At 36.7% G+C, this 25,344-nt stretch overlaps 1 protein-coding gene across 1 annotated transcript; it reads right to left on the bottom strand.

Moving 5' to 3' along the window:
• LOC123231702 (epidermal retinol dehydrogenase 2-like) lies at positions 1–23,942 on the bottom strand. Its single transcript, XM_044658000.1, has 6 exons — positions 23,610–23,942; positions 14,517–14,648; positions 11,825–11,924; positions 8,592–8,736; positions 4,231–4,356; positions 1–94 (listed from the first exon to the last, which is right to left on the bottom strand). The coding sequence occupies exons 1-6, from the start codon at positions 23,940–23,942 to the stop codon at positions 1–3; spliced, it is 930 nt and encodes a 309-aa protein (XP_044513935.1).
• Positions 23,943–25,344: the final 1,402 nt, after the last annotated feature.

Raw genomic sequence — 25,344 nt, 5'->3', positions numbered from 1 at the left:
TTAGTCCTTTTTTATCTGTCCTTTGAAGTATTTCATCACATCAAAGACTTTCATGTAGTCACATAGAGCCAGTCCCGATTTGATTGGCAAAAAGCTAAAGAAAACAAAAAGACAGAATCCTTGTTAGTGTTCAGCACAATAACCTTGCCAGATCAGGTGAATATAAATGTCATTTTCTGAAGTTCTACTTTGTCTAAATTCAGGCACACACATATTGCAAAATTTCTCTCTGGGGAGGTAAATTATTCTTTTCTTAGATCCAGTCTCCCCACATATCTTAGATCCACAGAAGATTTCTGGATTTGTAAGCTGAACCATTAGGCAGCTTGGTAGTGCAGTAGATAGAGTGCTGGGCTTTGTCAGGAAGACCAAAGTTCAAATCTGGTCTCAGATACTTATTAGCTGTGTGACCCTGGGCATGTCACTTAATCCTGTTTGCCCTAGTTCCTCATGTGTAAAATGAATTAGAGAAGGAAATGGCAAACCACACCAGTATCTTTGCCAAAAAAAAACACCTCCAAATGAGGTCAGGAAGAGTTGGAAAAGACTGAACTGGCTCAGCAACAAAAACAACTGAGCTGAGCCATCAGTTAAAACCCAGGAAATGGGTAATATAGTGGCTAGTGTGCTACACTTGGAGCAAGGAATCACATCTTTGACACTGCATATGTGACCGTGGACAAGTCATTTAATCTCTCTGAGACTCAATTTTCTCCTCTGTAAAATGTGATGATGATCCACATACGTACTTACTTCATAGGGTGATGGGTTACTGTGGCTGAGTATTTGTGTCCGACTCTTCCTAACTCTAGATCTGACACATTATCCACTGTACCACCTCGCTAACTCATGGGAGCATTAGGATCCTCAAATAAGTTTATTTATGTGAAACATTTTTCAAAATTCAAAGCAACTCCAACTATTACTATACCCACACCATCCATTCAAATGCTTCAGTGAAGTATATATTTCCATCTTTGCACCTTAAATCTCTCTCTCCATTTTCACTATGCATGAGTACACCATCTGTTGGTGACAGAGAAGAGAGCTGCAGCCTATTTTTTCAAAGCACAATTTGCTTTAAGGTCAATGGATATATTTTAACTATACTAACAAGAACATTTAAAAGGCAACAAAAAGAAAAGGCATTAATTCTACTGTCCCTATGCAGCTTTTTAAGAGAGATAGGGTCTGTCTAAAATCATTACCAAAAACCCCCCTAAATTCTAAGGTGGCAAGAACATTTTTGAACCACTTTGTCAGCATTTCATAAATACGGATAAAGGCACTTCATAAGATATCAAAGATTTCTAAGAAATAACACGGTGAAAAATAAAGATTGCCCAGGGATTATAACTCTTCTAGAGTTCTATGGATCTGGGAAGATATCCCTGAGCAGTTTCTAAAATGTATCCGTGTTGGGATCATGTTGTAGGGACTTCAAGAAGAGCCCAAGTCCTACAATTATGTTGGCTGGAGTCATAAAATATAGCAGCATGTTCACCCCAGTTCAGATTTCATTCACTGGAAGCAAGTTATGTACCAAGGAGATAAAGTAAATCCAATAATTGAGGCAACGGTTTCCAAATATTTAGTGTACAGATTACTGTGGTGGGAAAAAAACAATATATGGATTGCTAACCCATATATTGCCAGTTGCCACCATATTTACTTCCAAAATGCCTCTTCTAGTATAACACCACTTTTGACCCATAATATTCTCTTATCTGACCCATGTGATTTCACATAAGGGAATGCAGAAGTGGAGATGATGTTGTTCAGTCGTTTCGATTGTATCTGATGCTTTGTGACCTCATTTGGAGTTTTCTTGGCAAGGATACTAGAGAGGTTTGCCATTTCCTTCTTCAGTTCATTTTACAGATGAGGAACTGGGGCAAACAGGGTTAAGTGACTTGACCAATGTCCCATAGCCAGGAAGTTTCTAAAGCCACATCTGAACTCAGAAGGGTGAGTCTTCCTGACATTCTATCCACTTCTCCAACCTAACTGTCCTAAAGGCAGAGATATAGGAGTGGAGATAAGAGAGTTCTAAAAAGGACATGAAGAGGGGTAAAAGGAGGATGACTGTTAGATGTAACTAAAGTAAATTAAGGCATTCTGTACTTCCCTCTCTATCCATAGTCTTCCTCTTCTGAAATGGCAGCATCAGCTACCCTCACTCAGGATCAAGAGTTAGAGGATTCAATTGGTTCTTTTTAATCTATGATGGTAGTGGCAGAAGTAGTATTACACTAACTGCTGAAGCTGAAAACTCTACTTGTTGTCTAGTTTCTAGCACAGTATCACTAGGAATGAACAGATTTATTCTTTCTTTTGTTCCTCTGTTATCAAAGAAACTCATCTAGATGTTATAATGTCTAGCTTTGTATCATGGAACAGTCTGCAGACCTGAAAAAAAATCTCCAAGGACTACTTGAGGTCTACTGATCAATATTTCATAGAATCATAGGGTTGAAAACTGGAAAAGGATTTTAGAAGTCATTTTGTCCATCTAATTCTTTCATTTTACAGATGAGGGAACTGAGGCCCCAAGAAGTCAAATGCCTTCTCTAAGTAGAATAGAAATTTGAATCTAGGCATCTGAATGCACATCCAATGTTCTTTTTATCCCATCCCTGAAAACCACAAAAGCTGAAAACCATTTAGAAGAAGGGTAGGCCAAATTAAGAATGGGTGTTTCATATAGTAGAAAGGACCAAGGACTTGGAGAAAGCCCCAGGTCTACTAGTCACCAGTTGTATAACCTTTGGCAGGCCATAATATTCCTCAAATTCACTTTTAGCATCTTTAAGATAGGAATGGATAAAAACGATCTGCCCAGTGTACGTCTTAAGATTGCTATGCGGGTCAAAGGAAAATGCTTGTAAAATGTTTAGTAAACAAGCATGCTTCTGATAGGAGACGTAACTATCATTATTATGAAGACAACTGGCTTTCCAACAGTATCCAAGCCTTGCAGGTTCAGAAGTAGAAACTATCTGCTGAGATTCTCTTAAAAAAAAACAACCTTCAAATTACTCCACTTCCACATGGAAATCACAGGTCATTTAGACTGTTGCTATTATTAATGTGTTTGTTCTTCAAGCAAATGAGGGAATAATAATATGGAAATAGGTTTTGAACAATAATACATGCAAAACCCAGTGGAATTGCTTGTTGGCTTTGGGAGGGGGAAGGGAGAAGGGGAAGAACATGAATCATGAAACCATGGCAAAATATCATTAATTAATTAATTACATAAATAAATTAAAAAATTTTAAAAATGGAGGGGAAAAAGTTAGGAAAACAATGTAGTATAGTCTCTTGAATTTTGAATTTGAATTCTAGTTATACTATTTACAACTTATGTGACTTTGGACAAATTAATTAAAGTGTTTTAGTCTCAGTTTCCTCATTGTAAAATAAGGTTATTAGAATAGATGACTTATTAAGTGCCTTTGAGTTCTCAGTTTATGGTTCTATGATTCTTTAAGGGACTTGCCAGCCTGTAGCTTTAATACTTTTAATTTTAATTTCCCTTAATAGAGTGAAATCTAAGGAGGAGAGAAATGAGTAAAGAAGTCTTTAAGCTCTTTAGGTGCTTTAAAAGGTAATCATTTTTGAAGAAGGGAAACTTACCTGTCTAGTATTTCGGGGTTTTAATCACTTGCTTTTTTTTCCTTCTCACACTCCTAACTCTTTAAGTACCTAATTTTTACTGCTTAAAGCTGACACAAGAACCCTAGAGTACACAGTCTCTTTTGTTTAAGGCAGATGGTCTGGAGGAAATCTAAGGGACTGTCATTTATTCATGACCCTGAAACTCAAACTGCATTTCACCTTGTCCATTATTATAGTTCACACAGAAAATGATTCCTTTTAAAACTCCATTCCTTTGTGTCAGTGGGTCAGTCAATCAGTCAATTTCCATTATTTAACTCTTAGCTTACCTACTTCCATGATCCTGAAACACTGAAGAGCTTATAGAATAGAAAACTCCAGCTACTACCACAGAGGGAGTGCTTTGTTATTGCAAGGCTCCTTGCCCATAAGCATAAACTCTTGTTCTTAATAACAGAAATTTTTAAAAAGCTTTGCATTAATGTGCATTATTAACAAACCTAGTATTTTATAACTCTTTACTTGTAAGACGAAAACATGATGTGGGCAGGTGATTGTTATATTAGCAGAGGAAAAAATATAAAAAGAGGAAAGTAGAGATTAGCTTACCTTTTTAAAAACAACATATAGTACAAGAATTTTGGTAAAAACAGGTAAGCTTGTTCAGTCAGAACTGCATTCATTATCTTATCAGCTACATAGTTTGGCTCTAGGATCGGCAACAGAAGAGGATTTCTGGAAAACAGAAACAGTAATTACTCTAACAATAATTAGTAGCCAGGCTTAAAGGTGGGAGGTCCTAGGTTCAAATCAAACATATGTCATAGCTGTGTGACCTTGGGCAAGTTGATCCCCATTGCCTAGCCTTTACTGCTCTTCTGCCTTAGAACCAATACACAGTACTGATTCTAAGATGGAAGGTGAGGATTTAGAAAAAAAAAAAGAATTTGTCAAGGTGGTTTAGAGATAGATATTATGTTAGATTAAGAAAAGAATCCTTTTTAATAACCACAACAACAATAATAAATGGCATTTATATAGCTCTTACTATGTGCTAGGCACTGGGCTAAGTGCTTTACAAATATTATCTCATTTGATTCTCCCAACAACAGAGGTAAGTGACTTGCCAAAGGTGACATAGCTAGGTAGTCAGAAAGACTTGAGTTGAAACTCCACCTCAGAAACTAGCTGCGCAGATCCTTCAACCTAAAAGTGGCTAAAGCTGTTAACTTAAACACGTGCCTGAATGAACCTGACAGTTGAATATGTACGTGAGTCTTATCTAGTTCATTTAATAAACCAACAACATGCCTGGGACTGTGCAGGATACAAAATGAAGAGACAAATGAAATGACCTCTACCCTCAAGGAATTTAATTCTGTTGGAAAAAAGGAGAAAATAGCAGATACAAAGAAAAGCAAATTCATATGTTAATAGGAAGTAGGGCACTAGCAAATGAGAAGAATCAGGACAGTAATCATGTACAAGGTTGCCATCAGTTGAGCCACATCTTAAAGGAAGCTAGGTAGAAGTGAAATGAAGGTAGAGTAGATTCCAGGTATGGGGGACAGCTGGTGGAAAGAGATGAAAGAGGGAATATCATGTACAGGGAACAGCAAGTAGATCAGTTTTAACTTAAGCAGAATGTGTGAAGTGTAGTAACATGGTAAGCCTGGAAAATTCAATGGGAGCCAGACTGTGAAAGGTTTTAGGAGCAAACAATTTGTATTTTAACCTAGTGAAAACAGAGAACGTCTGAGGACTCTTGGACAGTGGAATGCTTTAGACCTACGCTTTAAAAATATCATTTATGATACATGTAAAACCCCATGGAATTGCTTGTTGGCTACGGGAGTGGGGAGGGAAAGAACATGAATCATGTAACCACGGAAAAACATCCTAAATTGATTAATTAATTAAATAAATGAAAACTATCATTTCAGCAGCTATATGATGAATTAGAGACCAGACAGAGAGAATAATTAGGAAACTATTCAAATGATCTCCGTGATAGTCAATGAGGATCTGAACTAGGTGGCAGTTCAGTTTACATTTAGGGAAAAGTGGTGAGAGATGTGAAGGCACAGATGTGAAGGGGAGAGGGAAAGTGAGGTGTTAATGATTCAGAGTTTATGGATCAAGGTGATTGGAAAGATGGTAGTGTCCTTGACAGAAATAAGAGAGCTATAAATTGGAGGAGGAAGAAAGGAAAAAAAAAGGTAATGATTTATGTTGAATTTGTAATTCCTTTAAGGCATCTAGTTCAAAACAGGCAAATGTAGGATTGGATTTCAGGACAAATACTCAGATTAGATACATAGATCTGAGAATATCCACATAGAAATGATAACTGAACTCATGGGAGTTAATGATATCACCAAACGAGAGGATAAAGAGAGAGAGAAGTATTCTTGTATAGTGGGAATAGGAAGTAAAAGGTAGGATGGGATGCTGAGATGTAAATAAGGGGATGGGATGCCATGAAAGTTAAACTTATAGCATCTCTTTCTGTAATGGCAAAGCTCTAGAAACTAAAGGAGTGTCTGTAAATTGACAAATGACTGAACAAATTATGGTACACGAATGTAATGGAGTATAATTGTGCAGTAAGACATGATGGAGGGAATAGTTTTAGGCAAACCTGGGAACTTTAGAGGAATGGGACATGAGCAGAATGAGGAGAACAATTTATATAGTAACAACAATATTGTAGTGAAAAAACCTGAAAGATCTGAGAACTCCGATCAGTGCAATGATCATCTGTGATTCTATTACACTGATCGTGAAAGCAAGTTAACCACCTCCTGGCAAAGAGGTAATAGTGAAGAATAAGAACTTTTTTTTTTACATGGACAATACAGGAATTTATTTTGCTTGGCTATACTAAGTATTATTCTGAGTGTTTTCCTTTTCTTTTTTAATGTGTGCATATGAGATGGAGAAAAGAGATTTTTTTTTTTAAATTTGAAAATAAATTTTTATAAAAAAAATTTTTTTAAGTGCAGAAAAAAAGAACAGCAAGTGAAGAGTTATACAGAAGTCTCAGTGGATAGTTGATGGTTAGCTTAATACCTCTTCCCTAAGGCTTAAACATTACATTACATAGATTTGTAATTTTAGAGATGGAAGGGATCTAAGACGCCATCTAGTATAGCTTCCTACTCAATACATGAGTCATCTCTATAATATTCTCAACAGATGTTCTTCTAGTCTCCATTTGAAAACTTCCAGTGACAGAGAATTTGTTACCTCACAGAGCAGCCATTTCCAATATTGGGAAGTTCTAATGGCTAGAGAATTCTTTCTTATACAACTCCCCACCACCTCCAAACAATCATCATAGTACTATTCTTTGGAACTCTGCAAAACATTCAAACTATTTTTATATGATAGTACTTCAAATATTTTAAGTCAGTTATTATCTCTCCTTCAGGATTGTCTATTTCAGGTATCAAGTGACAACATTTGTACAACCCAGTGGAATTGCTTGTTGACTCTTGGAAGGGGTGAGAGAAGAGGTGAGGGAAAGAAAATGAATCATGTAAACATGGGAAAATATTTAAAAATAATTTAAAAAATAAAAAAGATGAATAAAAAAGAATGTAAACTTCCTGAGGGAAAAAAAAGGATTGTCTATTTCTAGATTAACCATTTCTAGAGTCTTTGATGGTTCTTCACCTCCAATGGTGAAAAAGAACGCTGGCTTTGGATTCAGAGGACTTGGTTCAAATCTCAGTTCTTTTGCTTATTACCTATATGAAATAAGTTGCCTCTCTCTGTGCCTTCTTCAGTTTCCACAATTATGAAATTAGAAGGTTAGATTAGATGATAGCCAAGATTCTTCCCAGCTCTAAATCTATTATGGTTCAGTTGTGTCCAACATTTTGTGACCCCATTTGAGGGTTGTTTTTTTACAAAGATGGTGGAATGCTTTGCCATTTCTTTCTCCAGATAATTTTACAGATGAGGGAACTGAAGCAAACAATGTTAAGTGATTTAGCCAGGATCACTTAGCTAGTAAGTATTTGAGTCCAGATTTGAACTCAGAAAAATAAATCTTCCTGACTCCAGACTTGGTATACTATCTTACTATGCTACCTAGCTGCCCAGATCTATGATGCTGATGAGGTCTAGACTGGCTCCAGTTTGCTGGTCCATCATAAAATATAGCATCTAAGATTCTACGCAATAACTAACACACATAGAGGCAGCCTTGGAGTCAGGAATACCTGGGTTCAAAAATCAGACCTCTGAAACACACTTGTTTGGTGGTCCCTTGTGTGTCCCTTATTTTCTCAGTGCCTCGGGGTACTGTCTAAGACCATAACTTGTAATGCCATTATCAGTTGGTATTTGTAGATGGGGTTTCTCACCAGAAACTTCCTATATTAATGAAACTGCAGGACAAGACAAAAATACAAATGGAAGTCAGTGCAGAGCACCATAGGAATACTGTTTTTCTTATCCTGCAAGTTAAGAAGTCATTTGTTTTTATGGGAGCCAGATCAAACTATTTGACTCATATTGAACATTAAGATTAAAAAAAGAAAACAATATTAAAAACAATTTTTGCTCAGGTTCCTCCGAACCAGCAAGTCACCCAAGGCAGCCCTCAGCTATCATAAAAAGACTACAAGCCAAGTCTGGGAAAGTAGAGAAGAGAGGCTGAGAGGGGAAGAGAAAGATTCTTAAACCAATCACTTTTAACCCATAAAATTAAGAGCCTTTTAGATTTTATTACACATTTCCTCTAAAAGTACTCACTCAGGGGGGCAGCTGGATAGCTCAGTGGATTGAGAATCAGGCCTAGAGATGGGAGGTCCTAGGTTCAAATCCAGCCTCAGACACTTCCCAGCTGTGTGACCCTGGGCAAGTCACTTGACCCCCATTGCCCACCCTTACCACTCTTCCACCTAGAAGCCAATACAAAGCAGTTATGGGTTTAAAAAATTAAAAAATAAAGTACTCACTCAGTAGTACAACCTTCAAACATTCCAGTTTTTATAAAAAATGGACACACAATGGTTGTTTTAATCCCAGTCTTTCTTTCAGCATGTAGTTCTGACAAAATGGATTCGGCAAATCCAAGGGCTGCAAATTTACTTGCACAGTAATCTGTGAGAAGAAAATCCAATGAAAATATACTTTAAAAAACACATGTAAAATTACACAAAATAAAAATTCACTTTGAATTTTAAAATTGTCAGGGTGTGGTTTGTTTTTTTTTAATGGACATCCAGATTTTAATTCATTGGGCTCACACATACTAAGAAATGCTAAAACATAATAATCAAAGCACTAAAATAATTGCTGAAACAGAAGTAGTACTTTTCAAAAGTAGTCTGTCACCATAAGATGGGGATGGGGAGGCAAACTTCATTCCATCATTTCAAGTCTCCTATGAAACTACAAGGTGGAGGTAGTCTCATAGGGTATGTTCTTTCACTATTTTTCCAATGTCTTTATAGCTAAGACATCACATCAATCAAATGAATTGGCACTGTTTTCACTGGGGAAATCAAAGAGGATGGGGAAGAAAGGATTCAGGTAGATGGAAAGTAGCTCTTGGATCAATGGATAAGAGAGAGGGTGCTTGTAGATTCTAGGATGGGAAAGGTGATAGCCAACCTCTAGGATAATCTTATCAATCCTCTCTCTTTGCTGGACTCCCTTACTCTACTGGCCCAGGCATTCTAAAGGAACCATACCACAATGCCCTAGTAGTCTTAACCTCTATCTCCTGCATTATAAGGGATAATAATTGGATTTGTGATTTCAAGTCAAGTCTCGACTTGAGGGTCTCCATACATATCTGTATATATAAATCTTTAACTTCTCTCTTAATATCAGTTTTTAAGACAGAAGAGTGGCAAGGGCTAGGCAACTGGGGTTAAGAGACTTGCCTAGGGTCACACAGCTAGGAAATGCCTGAGGCCAAATTTGAACAGAGGTACTCCTGACTCCAGACCTGACACTTTATTCATTGTGCTATCTAGCTGCTCCTCCTCCTATATGCCTTGTAAGGGATAGTAACTGGACCTCTGATTTCCTAGATATAGGGAACTTCCAGGTAAAACTTTTTACCACTCTTAAGTGAGCATCTTCTCTGCAATGTACAGACTTAAAGAGTTGCCTATAGCACAGAGTGGTTGAGCAATTTGTCTAGACTAGCACAATCAGCCATGATAAGGGCAAGAACTGAACTCAGGTTAATTTGTCTCTATAGTGATTTCTTCATTTACTAGACATGTTGCCTCTGATTTCTTTTGGAAAATGTGGTATCTATGATGTGTCAACACACTTGCCTACAGTCACATTTCCATTCTTTACAAATATATAAAATCTCAATTCACTTTGTGGGGAAAGGTTGGAAGAGAAGAGCAGTTAAGGTGATTTTCACAGCTTTTCTAAATGCTGCAAACTTATCTTCTAGAGTGAAAAAAAGGGAATGTTTTTGCTAATGGAGTATGACTGGAATAGCACCTGGCAGAAGACTAATATTAGAACCACCAGGATTAGGAACCATATTATTCTTGTCATGTATAGAAAGGAAAGAAAATGGAGGGAGAAGTAACTAGTAGGAAGTAAAACAGGAGGAGAAATATGAGTTTTATGGCATACCTATGATTGTATGTGGGTGTGAGAGTGGAATCTTTGAGTGTAACTTTGAGATTGAGATGAACCCTGCAACAAAGTCATTTGGCAGGAGAGGTATAAGTAGATATACTGATGAAAAAGATCATTGCCAACTAGAGTAATGAACCTTTGGAGAAAAGAGAGATGAAATGAGAGGGCATGGAGAGCAGCTCAGAGGGATATAATGGGAGAGAAGAATAGGCAGTTATAGTGTGTGTAGATAAACTAGTAACATTTATGGTAGCCTGGAAAGTTTGGGAAGTTCTCTTTATGGCTATAATAGAATAAGATGATAGAGGCATGTATTTTAGGCTATGGTATAAAGTTTTCTAAGAATCATGTTATTAGTATAGCCTCAAAATTGATGATAGTTCATTGAAGCCTAAATGTGGTACATTTTAAAGGCGCTTTATTGACAAGAAGGTCCTTTGCCCTTTACTCTTCTCTCTAATAAGTCAGGAATTCTTAACCTAGAATCCAAGGGTTTCTGTGTATAGATGTTTAGGGGATCAGTAAACTTGATTTTAAAAAATATTTTGATAACTACATTTCAAGATAATTGATTTCCTTTGCAATCCTACGTATTCTATTTCATGCATTTAAAAACTTTTTTTTATGATAAGGGCTCCATTGGATTCATCAGACTGCTAAAGGGCTCTCCAACACACATACACACACACACACACACACACACACACACACACACAAAAGGTTAAGAACTTCTACTTTATAGGAAGGGCTGACCTATACTTCCCTGAGGGTCCTGAGATATTTGCAAGCCAGTACTAGTTAGGCAGAGATTAGGCTACTTGCAGTGGAAGAATCCTGCCACTCTTATTACAGTGAGGGACCAATGAATGAAATTTCACATTATTATTTACGTTATGTTCTAAATACATTTATTTAGTTGTTCATCTGATTTCTAATTTAGAGGAAAGGAGAAAGGAAGATATTGTGGTTGGGGTAAACTTGTATTGTTCACTGAAAAACAAAATAAAACACTGTCCTCCCCAACATACTTTCACATATAAAATCTGTTAACAGTTTCTAGTAGATTTCTGGAGACTGACTAAAGAATCACAGAATCTGAGTCTTACTCCTGAAGCTATGCAATTCAACTTGCACCTGAACTAGATACATTTCTGCAATGCACTCAACAAGACGTCACTGGTTTTTTCTTGAAGGCCTCTAGTGAAGAGGACCCCATGCCCCTTTTAGATTGCTATAATTATCAGAAAATTATCATGAAAACACAAACCTCTATGGGCCATATTTCAGTACCTTATCAAAGGGTTCATGTGAGAGATAAAGTTTAATCCAGGCTATTAATTTCAATTTTATGTAAACAAGATGGTACTTGTGTCTACTTGCCAGTTGGAAGTTTGAAGAATTAAGAATAAATATTTAATTCCAATTTTGTTATAGACTCTATTTCTTAATTTGCTTTCTTTGTGAAAGTAGGTTAATACTTTACTTAGGGTTATGAGGCAACTTTAAGCTAAGGTTTGTAAAGGACAACACAGATGTGAAATATTACATAACATTGTTTTATCTATACAGTACCTACCTGATAGTTTATATATTCCAACTAATCCAGCTGAACTTGAAATGCAAACCAAGTGTCCATGGTTATTAGCAATCATAGCAGGAAGGAAGGCTTTGTAAGTCTGTGAGACATGGTAAAATAAAGTATCAAGAATGTTTAGTTATGTAGCATTCCTTAAATATATAATATAGTTAAATATAACATTCCTTTCATTTCAGTTGGTCATGTTGCCATTATGCTAAAAACAGGAAAAGATGTCAAAAGATGCTATTGAGTTTAAGGAGTATAGATCAAAATATAGTCTCTTCACAAAAGGAGCTTATGATTGAGAATGAAGAATGGCATGAAGCTAATAATTATACATGTGTAAAAACATATACCTGCACCTGTGCATGTAACATATATCCATGCGTGTAACATACACACAAATTAGCACTCAATTAGTAAACTGGGACAGAGTACTTACCTGAGGTCCAGAGAAAAGTTTCATTTAGGACCTAAAAATCAGTAATAATACTCACTTTTATCAAACTGAAAATATTAGATCCATAAATAATTGAGTTTAATGATCTTTCTGAACTTTAACAATAAACTTTCATTTTAAATTCAATGTTAATGCAAATGTCTTTATATTGATCTCTTCTATACACTTGGACAGGCCTACAAGTATAATTTTCTTCATAAAGCAGTCACATCATCAGATGAATGTAGTTGGTGAAAATATGGTTAAGTACATAAACAATGATTATGGATGTTTTAACCATATGTTATAAGTTTCAGTCTGGTTACATATTAGTGTGGGAAGGTTTTCTGGCAGGGGAGAGCTGAATTGAGTCTTTTACAATTGAGGAAACAGAGGTGCAAAGCAGTTATGCAATTTGTCTAAAGTCACAGCAGGATTATAAAGGGTCAGGATTATGATCGCTGTCTTCTGATTCTAGAGTTCTTTCCATTATACTTATCCATTGTACCATATTGTTATCCAGGTGAACAAAGACTTGAAGGGTGGAAAATAGAAAAAGGTGGGAAACCCAGAAAAATATAGCTTAGGCAGATAATATGGGGAAACTGTGAAAACTGTAATGTACCATGAAAATATGATTTATGATTTTTATTGGTTAAAGGTTTATAAAGTGCTTTACATATATTATCTCATTTGAACCTCACAACAATCTCATGAAGTAGGCAATAATACAATTTTACTGATGAAGAAACTGAGGTTGAATGAAGGTAAGTGACCTGTGGGTAGGAAGTATCTGAGGCAATATTTGAACTCAGATCTTCCTGACTCCAAGACCAGCTTTCTATTCACTATGTCACTTAACTTTATAGTTATTATGAAGAAGGCAAAAGACATCACAGGGTGATGGCCCAGGATGCAGTGGATGACCTTGGCTTCTCTGATATCTCATCAAGCTCTAAGAGCCCACAGCACCTGCTTCAGCCACCTTCATGGCCATTGGGACAAACTACTCTCATCTGCCCATTCTGCTAGAAGATGTTTTCACATGCTTGGGCTAGATACTACCTAACTCAGGGACTGGTTTGAGACCTGTCAATTACCCTCTACCAGATTTAGCCTGTTTTTTGAGAGTTTTACCAGAGTGTGGCTGCTGTATGTGCTACAGCTTCTTGCAGCCATAGGTGAGAGCTGGGGAAAAGGTAGACACCAAAGTTGGATGATCAGCCCTGAAAAGAGCTCAGCAAGCTCTCACACCAGAGGTCCTCCCTGCATCCCCCATACACCCCATCTAACTTTATCACGGATAAAGAGCTGACCTCTGACTGGGTTTAAGTCCTACCTTTCTCTGACATATACTGGTTGTGGGGTTTGGGCAAATCACTTCACCTTTCATTGCTCCAGGGTAATTTGTACAATTAGAAAGTCGTAAAGCAGGTGCCAACCTGCATTAATAGGAATGTTTTGTAACTAGAAGTTCCCTATGTCAATGAAATCGTAGTTCTGACCCAATAATTCCATATCAGTAAAATCATAGCTCTATTTATAAAGGATTAACAAAGACGTTCGAATGGTAGCTGGGATGAGTTAATTCAAGCCTTGATTTGAAAGATATAACTATGTTAGAGAGTTTTGAAATTATTTCTTAATGCCAGAAAAGAAATCAGTATTTGTTTAAAACAACTTGTCTAATCTTTATTTACAAAAGAGAACTTAAATGCTAAGGCAAATTTTGTAGACATTGTGAGAAGAAAAAAAAAATCGGAGAGCAGCTAGGTAGCTCAGTGGATAGAGCACCAGGTTTGGAGTCAGGAGGACCCAGGTTCAAATTTGGCCTCAGACACTTCCTAGCTATGTAACCTCGGGCAAGTCACTTAATCCCAATTGTCTAGGATTTCTGCCCTTGTCTTGAAATTCAAGTCAGAAATAAGAGTTAAAAAAAGGGGGGGGGCAGCTGGGTAGCTCAGTGGATTGAGAGCCAGGCCTAGAGATGGGAAGTCCTAGGTTCAAATCTGGCCTCAGACACTTCCCAGCTGTGTGACCCTGGGCAAGTCACTTGACCCCCATTGCCTACCCTTACCACTCTTCTGCCTTGGAGCCAATACACAGTATTGACTCCAAGATGAAAGGTAAGGGTTTAAAAAAAATAAAGAAATAAAGAAAACATTCCACTAGAGACCTCCCTCCAAATTGGAATCAATCTATTTTTTAAAAAAAGAAATAAGTGTTAAGAAAAACAAAGATAAAGATTACCCAGAAATGTGCTTTGGTATTCACGTCAAATGCCTTTTCTATACATTCATCTGGAACCTCGAGGAACCTTTTTCCTGTTACAACTCCAGCATTATTAATGAGGATGGTGACATCACCAACCTCTTTTTTAACCTGGATAGGAGAAAACAAGAAGAAGCAATTAGTTATATAATCTGAGTTTCATTTTCCTTGTGTTTTGTGATTTCATTACTTAATGAACTGGAGTAAAATTGAATGCCCTCCACTGAATTCTTACTCTGATAGTTTAACATAGCCTTGAGGTAGTTTTTGTTTTTCAAGGTTATTATCAGAAGCATATGATCTCTGGCAGGCCCTACCAAGCTGGAAAGACCCTGAGTACTGACTCAAAAGTGAATAAGAGATATACTAAAGAAGCAGTCTAGCTAGGTTCGGAGACTCAGCATCAGGAGGTTGGATACAAAGGGATTATCTTTTTTTGTCTATTGAAATTCATTTACTATGTGAGAAGGAATAAACTTAGGATTTCAAGATCATATATCTGGGTCTAGAAGGCACCTCAGGGGCCATCTAGGAAAACCCCTTCATTTTAGAGGAAACCAAGGCCCAAGGAATTAAAGTGACTTGCCCAAGGTCACACAAGTAGTAATCATCAGAGGCTGAATATGAACTCAAGGCTTCTGACTCTAGAACTACTGTTTTCTCCACTAAACTGTGTTGCTAGCCTGCATCGATGAAGGGAATACCCATACCAGTAAAATCACAGATCCTTGAAATATTACTTAGGAAAGAGCTTGGTAGTAGGAAAAACTGTAAATGATCTCTCCCTGCTTTTTTTGCTGTAATAATTTTGTATTACTCAAATATAAGATGTTATATGGTGCATGTAATAAGGTAGAAAGAAGCAACCTGGAAGTTAAGAAGATAAGCTATGGATTCAAGTTCTGCTTCTAATAAATACTGCACGTGTGACTGGGGGGCAAATTGCTTTAGCCTTAGTGTCTCAGACAACTCTTTAAGGTTATGGTTCTGCATAAATTACAGACAAATTGCTGATCTGATGGAGATTTCATGTTGATGAAATCCTAGGTCATGAATGGACACTCCATCACACTCCCCCCCCACTCTACCAATAATTTATCATACAACTCTCAACATCTTGACTGATATTCAATGAAGAAATCAGAGAAAACTGTACAATGAAGAGGCTCTGCTGTTACTAGAAAGGTCTACAGTATGAAATGCAGAACAAGTCTCTTATCTTTCCTCAGCTCTTCCAACAAATGCCCCAGAGACTAAGAGGTGAATATGTACGTGAGAGTGCCAAGTCAGTCAGGGAACAATTTGAGTGTAGGAGGTATCATAGAACTAGGTGAAATTGCTATCTATCTAATCTGTTATTGGAATTTATTTGTCTTAATAGCATCGGGGTTACATGATTCCAAGGTAAGTGAGAAAACTCAGTAAACTTCAAGTAAAAAAGGTGAGTAAACCTTAAGTAAACTCAGGAAGTTGCATTGTAAGGCAAAGATTATTTTCTATCACTATGTAGCATTCTATTTTATTTCTTTGAGGAAAAAAACCCATGGAGAATACTTTGATTTGGTGCTCTAGAGAAGGGATAAAATATATTACTGAGTCAAAATTTTACTGACATTAAGGTTGGAAATAAGCAGGTCAGTCCATTTGAAGTAAGAAGTAGAAAGAAGGAAGAATGACACTGTTCCTGGAAAAGTCCTTTGTGGCTAGATATGATATCAATCCCTGCTAATAATATAGAGGAGGCTAGTGGATACCTTGAGTTAATAAGTTTTGAGCTGCACTTGGCTAAGCTCATCAAACTTCCCCATGAGAATCCAGAGGAGGGTGGGAGAGACTACTAGATTGCTGAAATAAGACCGAAGTTGCCTAGATTGGAAATGTGCATGTTTGGTCATTTTTCAGTTGTATCTAACTCTTTGTAACCCTATTTGGGATTTTCTTGGCAAAGATACTAGAGTGGTTTGCCATTTCCTTCTCTAGCTTGCTTGACTGATGAGGAAACTGAGGCAAAGAGGATTAAGTGATTTGCCCAGGGTTACAGAGTTAGTAAGTGACTGAGACTAGCTAGATTTTAACTCAGGAAGATAAGCCTTCCTAATTCCATGCCCTGTGCTATATCCACTGTGACATCTAGCTGCCTGGATTGGAAATGGAGCAGGTCAAAACTAAATTTTTTTGTGGGGATTAGGCCATAAGTGGGGATCAGGTCATGTAGTCCCTCCACCTCCATCTTGGCAGGGAGATGGGGAGACCTTGTTTAGGAAAGGAAAGAGAAGACTTTGTTCCAATTTGTTAAGGGAACCCATGATTACTTAGGTCAAAAATTACACATGGGTACAAGTTTTTTATGCTGGCCATTTAGTAGTAGGGAGATTGTGGCAGTTCTACTTGCTATAAATCAGCACATTCCTAAAAATTGGGTAAAACGATTCCCATAAGTAAAATTATATCCCGAATATACTAGGGCAAGTTATGACAAGTGTTTCAGTAACATGAACAGAGCCACCCAAATTCTTTCCGTCTATGTTGAGCTTAGATTCAAGCTAGACCACTTTTTCTCCTTTGCACAGAGTAATAAAAGTGTCTATCCAGCAGTGTGTTGAAGCTCCTCCTTCTTACAGTTTGGGAGAGTTGGGTTTAATGTTAAACACCAAAGTTCTGAGTTTTCTTCCCTTGAAGAATCTCTGAGAAAGTAAAAGTGGACAACTGAACCTATAATGTTCCTGACTAATGATCACACAGCAAAATGCTCTCTGAGTGTGATTGAACTCTTTTCACAGGGTATCATTTGATGGAAAGTGAACACTATCAAATGTAATTTGAGTTAAGATGTCTCCTTTCATCTATTTTCTCCTCTTCTGCTAGTCATGCTGAATAATGTCTCTCACTAGAATGAGATTTAAGGCATACTTGCCAGTTAGCAAGGATTTTTCCATTCACATACATTCTCTTAAAAAAGAATTGGCTTGATTGATTCAAAGACTCACAGAGCTGAAAGGGACTTTAACAGGTCATTTCTTAAAGTATAAATAAACTTCTTTCTCAAAAGGAAAAGTCTAAATTAGAGATGTCAAACTCAAATACAAATGGATTCCTGCAACCACATATCAACTTAGCAAAACACAAATTAACATTATCTATTTTGTACTGTATTTTATTTTGTTAAATATTTCCCAATTGCATTTTTTTAACCTGTATCTTTCATCTTAGAATCAATACTGTGTATTGGTTCCAAGGCAGAAAAGTAGTAAGGGCTAAGCAATGGGGGTTAAAGTGACATGCCCAGGGTCACACAGGTAGGAAGAGTCTGAGGCCACATTTGAACCCAGGACTTCCCATCTCTAAAACTGGCTCTCAATCCACTGACCCACCTAGCTGCCCCCTCCCAATTATATTTTAATCTGATTTGACCTAAGGGTCTTACTTACTCTGATCCAGACTATTCAAAATAGCTAATTGGGATTCCTCAGGAATGATTTCCCCCAACTAATAATTGATTATTTCTAATTTATTTTGTATATAGAACTTAGATGGACATAAGAAGTTTACATTTCTCTCTTATTAGATTGTGAGCTCCTTGAGAGGAGAAAAAATCTTTTACCTTTCTTTGTATACCTAGTTTAGCACAGTGCCTAGAACACAATAGGTACTTAATAAATGTTCATTGAACAGCTAGTTCTACTGATATGGAGATTAGTATTGATTTTTGGTACATTTTGAGAATCAGATAGTACAGCAATTTTACTCCTCCATTACTTGGATTATTGTTAGTCTTATTCTTTACTCAATTAAGATATGGCCTCCTCCTCAATTAAGCCTTCTCTGATCCCTAGTCTTGATAATGATTCTTCCTCTTCCACTGCCCCATACCTCTCAGGTATTATCATTATTTTATCTCCTTACTAGGCTATAAGCTCCAAGAAGGCCAGACCACATCTCATCTAGGGTTTCTATCTAGTCAGTTTTGGCTTAATGATGATATTGAGTATATTAATATTAGGGTTGTAGGCTATAAGTTCTGTTTGATACAAAACTTGGGGGTTGGAACTATATTGTTTTCATTTTCTCCCATCAACTAGCACAGGGCCTTATATCTATTAGGTACTTATTAATTGTTGGAATGAAACATGCCTTTTTTGCATGCAAAGACTGTAATTGCTAGAAGTGTCAAATGAAGCAATTTAAAACTGGCTTGCCAGCCATCCCTTTCAATATTTATAAATGGGGGAGAAATGTTCAAGGATCAAAGATGAAAAAAAAAAAAGGGACAGACCTATAAGAATTGTCAGGCAAGCAAAAGCCCTGAATCAGTTGAGCTAAAGCTTTAGGGAAAAGACTGGATATACATTTCATTTATGAGCAAAGAGCAGGGAGAGCTCCACTTCTGGGTAAAAGATAATGTAATTGAAGGGAAGCAGGAACTCAACAACTACTTAGCTTCTGTCTTTTCTGTCCGAGAAATTTCTTAAAACTGATGAAAGCGGGGCAGGCTAGGTGGCTCAGTAGATAGAGAGCCAAGGCTGGAGATGGGAGGTGAGGGGTTCAAATCTGGCCTCAGACACTTCTTAGTATTGATTCTTAAACTGAAGGTGAAAGTTTAAAAAAAAAACAACCAAAAACAAGGTGAAAATAAAGGCGAGGAAGTAGTGATGACAATTAATTGTTCTAAATGAATCCATATTTTTTGTTTTTGATAAATGACTTTCATCACTGTGCCCACTCAGCTCTTATTAATGTAGGCTCTCTTCTTACTGGTGCAGATTGTAATGCATTTGCATCTTCTTATCTTGTCTTCATCCTTAGACAATAAGCATTCCTCCAAAACCCCTAAGGAGAACAAACTATATGCTAGGGATTTTCTTCTAGGTTTCCTAATGGGGAGGCTTAAGTTATCTACTCTGTGCCAGGCACTGAGCTAAGTGTCTTATGAATATTTTATTTGAAGTTTACCACAATTCTGGAAAGTAGGTTCATTATTATTTCCATATTACAGTTGAGGAAACTGAGGCAGGCAGCATTTAAATGACTTGGTTAGGGTCACAAAGCTAATAAGTAGCTGTATATTACACAAACCAATAAGAGACTCTATTTGAACTTGTCTTCCTGATTCTAGGTCTAGAGTTCTATCCATTGTGGTACCCAGCTGTCTGAAATTGTGTGAATACTAGTGCAGCACACAGGCTATCTACTGGTAATTCTTTACTCTTGCTACATGCCCTTTTCCAGGAATAGATCTTTCAGATAATTATCCTTTAAGCTACTTCTGCACAATTCATTATTAGTGGTATACTCAATGCCCACCATGTACCTTTCCTTTGCTCTTCTATTGATTTGTAGTTTTAGTTCTTCAGAGATAATGATTTATGATTCATAGCCACAGGGATTTATCAGAGGGATCCTGAGGTTAAAAAGAAGGGCTTCTGATTCAGAAGAAGTTTAATGTCATTCAGGGCATTTCACAGTATCCTAAATATAATCCAACCGATTTTCCTCCTGTTCAATTCTGGATCCAGTTTATTATGTATTTATGGTGTTTACTTAAACTACATGTACTGATGGACCAACTCTATGACCCATCCATTCAACCACATACCAGATTCTCAACAGTATGCATTCTTCATCTATTTTATTTCTCTAGTATGGATAGTTAGGCTAAAACAGTTTGAGAAATTATAGATTTAATTTAGGATGATTTACAACATTTTGGGGCTTGATGCTTAGCATAGTCATCTGCAAATGGGAGCATGTAGAGAACTTTATCTATAGAGGATTCATTTTCAATTTAGACTGCATTTGAAGTAGTCTTTGACAATGAAAAATAACCTTAAGAAGCACACTTTTTTCCATGACCTTATGTAAAATCTATATAATTGTTTACCATCTCAAATGGTGGGGATAAGAGGGTGGAAGGAGAGAATTTGAGACAATATTCTTTGAAAAATGTTGGAAACATTTTATACGTAATTGGGGAAATATAAACTAAAATTTAATTTAAAAAAGAGCACATTTTTATACCTTCCTATATTATTAGAAATTGTATTCAGCTGAACGTAAGCTTTTAAAGGCAAGGGCACTGTCGGTTTTGTGTTTGTGTCCATAGCAGCTACTGAAGTGTCTAGCATAGAACAGGTACTTAATAAGTGATTTATGGATAGAAATCAAAATTAGGTTATATTTTTGCAAGGAGTTTTGCATGATTCTAACATTTGATGGGAGATATCTTGTGGATAACCTTTAAAGTAGCATTTAGCTCTAATCTTTTTTTTTTTTAAGACACAATGGGTTTGTCATATAAGATGTGGTCTGTGTTGAATATTGTTTGTGAATAACTTCCTATTGCATTCCCATACTTTCATCAAGGATGCATTAAGTTCATGGGTAACTAATTGTTATGAAGATTTTTTTAGAGAGGGAAACATAGGCCCATGGACAGGAAGTTAGTATTTTCTTGATTGCTTTTTCTAAGAAATATGGTCTGTGATTTTTCTTCTCAAGCATGTGGTCTCATTTAAGTTTCTTTATCCCTCCAAACCATCACACCCCCCCCCCCCAATAACCTCTTTCTCTGTATACTTGGTTTAATCTACTTGTTCTAAGACCTCTTCTATTTTTCTTATGCAGCTAAACAGGTACTATGATGTTGAGCCCAAATATTGTGACCCTTCAGATTGATGAGGAAAAGATTTTGTCTTAAACATATTGACAGAATTTTACTTTTAATCTATTGGTTTTGCTTTTTTCCAGTTTTATCCTTAAATGCTTTCAGGAAGATGTGACTTAGTGGAGTTTCTTGTCAATGTTTATGTAAACCTTTTTTTCCTTCTCCATTTCTTGTTATTTTATGAGAAGATAGTACTCATAAGATTCTAGCATCCTACTCTATAACATCAAAAAATCTGGTTTACTTTCTAAATTGGCATTTCCATTTCCTCTGCAGTAAAATCAAGCCATTTAGCTTTCCTAGATCTCAATTTTCTCATCTGTAAAATAAGGAGAATGAATTAGATCAGTGATAGTGCACCTTTTAGAAACTGAGTGCCAAACAACAACCCTTACACTGCATGTGAGCCCCTCCCTGCCACCTTACAGCTGCTGGACATAGGGGTAAGTGAAATGAGAAATGTCCTCAGGTGCACATGGAGAGGGGGAGGGGAGCAGCCTCCTCCAGCATACATGCTATAGGTTCGCCAACATGGGACTAGATCATAGTTTCCATTCTTTTTTTTTTTTTTTTTTACTTTTTTTTTTTAAACCCTTGTACTTCGGTGTATTGTCTCATAGGTGGAAGATTGGTAAGGGTGAGCAATGGGGGTCAAGTGACTTGCCCAGGGTCACACAGCTGGGAAGTGGCTGAGGCCGGGTTTGAACCTAGGACCTCCTGTCTCTAGGCCTGACTCTCACTCCACTGAGCTACCCAGCTGCCCCTAGTTTCCATTCTTTTTTAATGGAGATGCGCTCCTGAATCTTTCCCTAGGCTTCTTTAGTAATAACTCAGAAACTTCTGTACCTTGAAATCTGACTCCAGCCCTGGACTTCACACATTAGAAATATTTTCCATCCCTGTAGTGTCTTCCTCTCATTAGCTGGCACCTCAGATGCCCAGGACACTTATGTCTTCATTCCTCTCCAGGCTGAATTTCCACATATTCTCTCAGACTTCCTCTATCCTGAGGGATACCATCCCCTGCCATCCCCAGCTTCCTTTAATAAGTTGTCTCTGCTCATCAGAATACAAACTTCTTGAGGGCGGGTTTTTTTTTGGCATGTACTTATATTCCTAGTGTCTGACACAGAATATGGAATACAGAAACACTTAATAAATGCTTGTTGATTTGATTTGACAAGAGCAACTTTAAGTTTTTCGTTTCACAGCTATCTTCCTAATTGCTTTCTGGCTCAGGAAGTTTCTAGGTTTTTTAGTTTCTTTTTTTGGCAATTGAGTTACATTAGTTAAATGTCCTTAGAAAAAGGTGACAGTTTATCCATTTCCCAATTTCTAGCATGAAAAGTTGTTTCAATAGATTAAGTTGTAATAGTTTTAATTAACAATAATTGATATATACGAAGTACACACACAGACACAAAAACATGGTTCAAGACTAAGAAAAATAAAAAGGGCAAGGAATTGTACCACTTATATTAAATCACAAATACTTTCTTCCAAAAGAGAATCAGGAGGCAATGGAGAAAAACAAAAAGAAAACAAAAAATAGAAAATAAAGTGAATGATAATCCAATAGACATAAAATAATAGTTTAATGATGTGGGAACCTTTTTGGAATGAGTTGTATATAAGCAGTATAGTTGAATATGGCTGCAAGAAAGTACAATATAAAACTACCCTTTTAAATAAAAGACACAACTTACATAACAATGGGACAAACTAGCTACTTGAATATCCTGGTTTCTTCCCACTACAGAAGAAGGAAGTGACAGAGTAGTCTAGGGTAGTCCTAGATGGAAGAAGTCTTACACAGCTGGAGTTGTATACTATTAAGTATTTTTCTCCTCATTGAACCTGGGCACTATGGTTTACAATAATATTGATGATATTTCAGTTTTATACTTTTATTCTCACTGAACTGGGTGCAGAGGACAAAGGTATATGAAGACGGTACCTGGAAATATGGGAAAGGAGAGAGAGCAAAGTACTTCTAATTATGCCCCTGTTCTGTGGGACTGTTTCTCCCTCTAAACGACCTGTCTAGAAATAAAATATGGTCAAGAGATTTTTGGATAAAGAATGCACTCAGATTTGATCTCAGATTTGATTTAATGCTATTGACATACAAGTGGTAACAACACTGTAATTATTTTGGAAACTAAAGGCCAAAGATAATAAATATGACCTAGGTTGTAAACTCCCAAGGGTATGATTTGTATCATTCATTATCTATTTTTGTATATCAAGGAACTAGCATAGTGCCTTGAAAATAGTAAATATTTAATGTTTGCCAAACTAGATTACTATATTATAGAGATCTCAATGCAAATTTAAATCATTAATTTAAAGGTGGGGTAGTTGATACAGTTTTACTATGTAAAGGAACTAAGCCGGTATACAGGACTTACCTGATCTGCCACTCTGTAGATATCTTGCTTTTCACCACAGTTACAGGTGTAGGTATACACTCTTGATGCACCAGCTTCTTTGGTCAATTTAGAAGTTTCCTGGTTGCTCTCTGGATTGATATCCCAGAGAACAAGGATTGCTCCCAGACGGGCAAATCTTAAGGCTAATAAGCGTCCAATTCCACTTCCAGCTCCTGTTATGAGGACTATTTCACCAGCAACATTTTTCTTTGGCTTTGAAGCTATCATATAAAAGATAGCTTCCAAAAAGCCATATGTAAATTGACCCAAAAAAATGAGCAGATTGGTCAAAGCATTCATCTCAGAAGGCATAGTCAGCAGGTGCCTATAAAGAGAGATGTATTTACTGGTTACCATATTTTAGGAAAGGCATTGACAAACTGGAATTAAGTATGATATTTTTGGAAAGACATTGCAGGTTAGACAAATTATAAAGTTTCTAAATGAGAGTGATAAGAATGATGAAAGGCTTGGAGATCATCCTATCTAAATTTTGGTTGAAGGAATTAGTTGTATTTAGCCAGGAGAAGAGAAGACAGGGGAAATGTGAATGCCATCTTCAAGTCTCACATAGAAAAAGGAATAGAGGCTGTTCTAAGCTCAGAAAGCATAGGTAAGAGCAATGAGTAGAAGTTGCAAAGAGACAAATTTTGGCTGAAGGTAAGGGAAAATTTCCTAATATTTAAAGATATATCGAAGTGGAATGTGTTGATTAAGGAAATAGTGGATTCTCTGCTATCGACCTCCGGAGAAAGAACTGTTGGAATAAGAACACAGATGGAAACATGATTTTTCATTTGTTTATTTGGATATGTTTTAGGGTTTCGGTTTTACAAGATTATTCACTTAAAAATGAATAATATGGAAACATGTTTTGCATGATAATACATATATAACCCAAGATTGAATTGCTTGCCAACTCCAGGAGGAAGAAGAAGGGAGGGAGACAATTTGGATTATATAACTTCAGAAAACTCACATGGAAATTTATTAAAGTTTAAAAAATTTTAAATAGAGAGATAGTGAATTCTCTATCTCTGGAAATCTTTAAAGGAAGGCTGAATAACCACTTGTCAGGTATTTTGTAGAAGGAATTCTTATTAAAGTATGAGTTGCATTGGAAGACTGCTGAGGTCCTTTTTCCAGGTCAGAAAGTTTGGACTTCATGATGAAGATGAAGAGCAGAACTTCTTGGACCAATGAGGAGTTTATAAACTTAAGGTTAGTTGATCAGTCTCTCTATTTGAAACAAACTATATCTGGATTCTAAACTCCTTGTAGGTAGCAACAACAACAAGTCTTTAGTTTTCAGTCATTTCAGTCTTGGAGGTCAAGTTCAAGTGAAAAGATATTGAAAGAACACCACCAGAAGTGGAATAGGAGCAGTTGAGGTTGAGGGGTATTGCAGGGCTGGTGCCATGCTGAGGTTAAGGGGAGAAATGGCTGTTATATATCAATAAAGCATGTGATGGTGCTTCATATTGCTTCAACTCGCTCTGGAATTGAGCATGTGATTATGAAGTAGCAAGTTTGGGGAGAAAGAAAAGTATCGCAAGGGAAAATAATGTTGCATAATAAAAATTTACACAAAGCTTATTTAATGCCATACATTTTGTATCTATAGATAAGTATAGTAAATTTGTTTCAGAATAGTCTAGTCAGAAAAAAGTTGATAGTTATTTTTGCTGAAGTAAAGATCACTAAGCTGGTATGT

The sequence above is a fragment of the Gracilinanus agilis genome, chromosome 1 (genome assembly GCF_016433145.1).
Source record: "Gracilinanus agilis isolate LMUSP501 chromosome 1, AgileGrace, whole genome shotgun sequence".
Classification (NCBI taxonomy): Eukaryota; Metazoa; Chordata; class Mammalia; order Didelphimorphia; family Didelphidae; genus Gracilinanus; species Gracilinanus agilis.
This window is presented reverse-complemented; position numbering and strand designations above follow the sequence as displayed.